The sequence below is a fragment of the Microtus ochrogaster genome, chromosome 5 (assembly GCF_000317375.1).
Source record: "Microtus ochrogaster isolate Prairie Vole_2 chromosome 5, MicOch1.0, whole genome shotgun sequence".
NCBI lineage: Eukaryota > Metazoa > Chordata > Mammalia > Rodentia > Cricetidae > Microtus > Microtus ochrogaster.
This window is the reverse complement of record NC_022012.1, coordinates 14,905,580-14,909,714: the sequence shown is the minus strand read 5'-3', so window position 1 is coordinate 14,909,714 and position 4,135 is coordinate 14,905,580. Positions and strand designations below refer to the sequence as shown.

At 49.6% G+C, this 4,135-nt stretch overlaps 1 protein-coding gene across 2 annotated transcripts in view; it reads left to right on the top strand.

Moving 5' to 3' along the window:
- The window catches only part of Col5a3 (collagen type V alpha 3 chain), a 48,160-nt gene that overhangs the window by 23,899 nt on the left and 20,126 nt on the right, over nucleotides 1-4,135 (top strand). For both annotated transcript variants that reach the window (XM_013346312.2, XM_026779362.1), the window contains exon 31: nucleotides 480-533. In XM_013346312.2, coding sequence (XP_013201766.1) covers nucleotides 480-533 — 54 coding nt within the window. The remainder of the gene's footprint in view (nucleotides 1-479; nucleotides 534-4,135) is intronic.

Below are 4,135 nucleotides of genomic sequence, written 5' to 3'. Positions count from 1 at the left end.
TATTGTCTTGTGAGACAGGTTTCATTGTGTATCCCTGTCTTTCCTGGAACACATTCTGTTGACCAGGCTGGTTTGAACTCACAGAGATCCTCCTGTCTCTGTCTCCTGAGTGCTGGGATTAAAGGTGTGTGCCACCACAGCCCAGCAAAAAAGGGAAAAATTATTTTTATTTTTAATTGTGTCTTTCTGCATGAGTCATTCATAGGTGAGGCCATTCCCTGAGCTAAGGTCACAGGTGACTGTGAGTTCCCGGATGTGGGCACTGGGAACCAAACCACTGTAATCCAGCCCTGTAATCAACTTTTTACCCCCGCCCCTTTACAGATGAGGACGCTGGTTTGCATGGGCTAGCGAGCTCCTCACAAGCACAGCCCCCTAGGAACTCGGTGTCTCACTCTGTTGTGCAGCCATCTTGACCTTTCCCTTCTAGCTCTAGCTTGACATGCCTGACCTGTGTCCTATAATCCTTCTTCCTATAGGGCAAGCTTGGGGTGCCAGGTCTCCCAGGTTACCCAGGACGCCCAGGACCTAAGGTAAGAGGCCTTGGAACTGGAGGTGGGCAGGAGGAAAGCAGACAGACGGACACTTCGGGGTCCAGGCTGTGGTCTGAGGGGTGGTGGGTCAGTGAGAGGGTAGAGTAGGACCTGGGCAACATGGACTTGTTCTCAGATGGCCACTGCTTACGACCTACATGACCTTGAGTGAGCTTCTTCAACGCATTTCTCAGCTGCTGAAAAGAGGTGCCTGTGATGTCTGTCTTGTTCACTTGATGGTTTTTTACTGTGGCTGTTTGGTTCATCAACCAGTGTGTTAGACTGTTTTCTGTTGCTATAACAAAAACATTTGAAGCTGGATATTTTGTGAAAAAAAAAGATGTCTTAGGTTATTATAGTTTTAAAGACTTCAAAATAGTTTTGGTTTTAAATAATTCAAAATCGGAGGGCTCTGCTGATTCAGCCCTAGGTAAATCCCTTCTTGTCTGAGTTACTTTATTAGGGAATGATGTCATGGTGGAATCAGGTATGAGTTAGAGTGATCCAGAGACAGGCTGGCCACGCTTATTCCTTAATAACCACCCTCTGCAGACTAGGATATGGCTGTCAGTAAGGTGCGTGCCGCGCCGACACGAAACCCTGAATGTGAGTCTCAGCCCCCATGTGAAGAGCTAAGTGTGGTGGCATGCATCCTCAGCACAGGGGAGATGGAGAGGAGGGTCCCTGGGGACCAATGCCCAGCCAGTCAAGCCAAGAGCAAGCTCCCGGTTCAGTGAGAGACTTTGTAGCAAAGAATTAAGGTGGGGGGCGGGGCTAAGGAGATGGATCAGTGGCGAGAGCTTGCTGCGACAGGCTTCTGAGTTCAGATTTCTGTCACCCACATCTGCATCCAGGCTGGAGAAATGGCTCAGCAGTTGAGAACCATGGCAGCCCTTCTACAGCTCAGTTCTCCACATCCACATTGCCAGCTCCCAACTGCCTATGACCTCAGAGATCTGACATAGGCTGACCTCTGCCAGCACTGCCCCCCCCACACACACTATAACAAAACGTTAAATAAGAAGGAAAAGAAATTCAAACAAGGCTGTTTGTGTGCACCTGTAACCCCAGGTTTTGGGGGCTGAAACATGAGGATCACTGGGGCTCGCTGCCCACAGGTAACTCCATGTTCAGTGAGAGACCCTCCCTCTAAGGACTATGATGGAGAACAATAGAGAAGGCTGTCAGGTATCCTCTTCTGGCCTCTGCTTGGACACATGTCTGTGTACTGTCTTAGTGTGGATTTTTATTGCTGTGAAGAGACGCCATGACTATGGCAACTCTTATAAATAAAAGATTTAATTGAGGTGGCTCACTTAGAGTTTCAGAGGTTCAGTTCATTGTCATCATGGCGGGGAGCATGGCAGCGTGCAGGCAGATGTGGTCCTGGCTCTATCTTGCAGGCAGGCAGCAGGAAGTTGACTGAAAGTCACACTGAGGGAAGCTTGAGCAGAAGAGACCTCAAAGCTCATCCCCACAGTGACACGCAATTTATTCAACAAGGCTATGCGCCCTAATAGTTCCACTCCATTTGGGGGACATTTTCTTTCAGTCTGTCCCATATGCCACGCGTGTACGCTTTTACATGCTCTCACATGTACACCCACACACACTAAAGTGGAACCCAGAACTGACTCCCGGCTTCCACAGGCATGTGCACACACAGGAACACAGTGACAAAAATCCTCTTGGATGAGCAAGATGCTTGCCTCCAAACCCTGTGGTCTGAGTTTGATCCCCAGCACCCGCTTGGGGGAAGGGAAAGGACGAGCTCCTGCAAGTTGTCTTCGGTCCTCACATGCGTGCTGTGACACACATGTGCCCAGAAAAGAAATAAATGTAATAAAAGTGTCTTAGTTTTACTGGGACAGAGTCTCACTGTGTATAGACCAAATTGGTCTTTAACTCACAGAGATCCACCTGCCTCTGCCTCTCAGGTGCTGGGAGTAAAGGCGTGCGCCACCACCATGTGGCCCAAACTGGTCTTTGAACACACAGAGATTCATCTGCCTTACCCTCCTGAGTGGTTGTCATCAAAATGTTTTTAAAAATACCATTTCTAAGCCGGGCGGTGGTGGCGCACGCCTGTAATCCCAGCACTTGGGAGGCAAAAGCAGGTGGATCTGAGTCTAAGGCCAGCCTGGTCTACAGAGTGAGTTCCTGGACAGCCAGGGCGGTTACACAGAGAAACTCTGTCTGGAAAAAAAAATTACATTTATGTGCTGGAAAGACGCTCAGAGGTTAAGGGCTCTTGTTGCTCTCTAGAACCTGGGTTCAGTTTCCAGCACCCACATGGTGGGTAATTCTAGCTCCAGGGGATCCAGTGTGTTTTTTTGTTCCCTGTGACACACAGGCACACTGAAAGACAACTTGTGGTCTTCCACCCTGTGGGTGCTGTGGACCAAACTCAGACCATTAGGGTTGGTAGCAAGCACCTTTGCCCAAGGAGCCATCTCACTGGAACCAGAACTCTCCCTGAGTTCCATATTTTTGCTGTTTGGAGTTGCCATGGTTGCCTTGCCCACACCTCACTGGAGACTTTTATTTTTTATTTTCAAGACAGTGTTTCTCTGTGTAGCCCTAGCTATCTTGGAACTTGCTCTGTAGATCAGGCTGGCCTAGAACAGAGATCCGCCTGCCTTTGCCTCCCGAGTGCTGGGATTAAAGGCGTGCACCACCCCTGCCTGGCTTTGGAGACTACGGTCTTGAACGGCCCTGCAATTTTTGGCTTCTGGTGGCAGGATGAGGGTAGCAGGCAGGAGTCACTCACATCACGAACCAGGAGAGTGTGGACAGGGAGGAGAGGTGGGGAGAGAAGATTGGAAAGAAAGAGAGAGGGAGAGGAAGAAAAGGGGAGAAAAGGAAGAAAGGAAAAAGGGGGGGGAGAGGAGAAAGAATGAGAGCAAGGCACACAATCCCATTCAAGGACACACCCCCAATAACCTAATGCCCACCCACAAATTCCCACCCTACTTTTGTTGCCCTTTGAGTTGCTTGTTTGGTTTGTGTATTCATGTTCAGACGTGTGTTGGCTTCCGTGTGTACAGGTATACCTGAGCGTGGAAGCTGAGGTTGATGGCCAGTATCTTCCTCTATCTCTTCCACCTTATATATGGAAGCAGGGTCTCTCCCTTGAACTCAGAGCTCATCAATGCCAGTTGTCTAGCTAGCCAGCTTGCTCCTTTGGGGGCTCCGTCTCTGCCTCTTGAGTGCTGGGTTTGCAGGTGGACTGCCACACCCACCCACCAGCCCTTCTTTTTTGCTTTTGTTGAGCCCTGGTTTTTGTTGAGACAGGGTCTCATGTAGCTCAGGCTAGTCTCACACTTGGCATGGAGGCTGACCTTGAACTCCTGAGCCTCCTGTTTCACCTTGAATGCTGTGACCACAGGCAGATGCCACCACACTTGTGTTATGTGGTGCTGCTGGTGGAGTTCAGGAGTTCCTGCATGCTAGGCAGGTGTTTTACAAGATGATAAAGGAGGCCACGTGACACTCTTGTGTGACTTCTATATGTGCACCTGCACACACTCATACACACATACACCTAACACTCTTGTGTGACTTCTATATGTGCTCCTGCACACACTCATACACACACACAC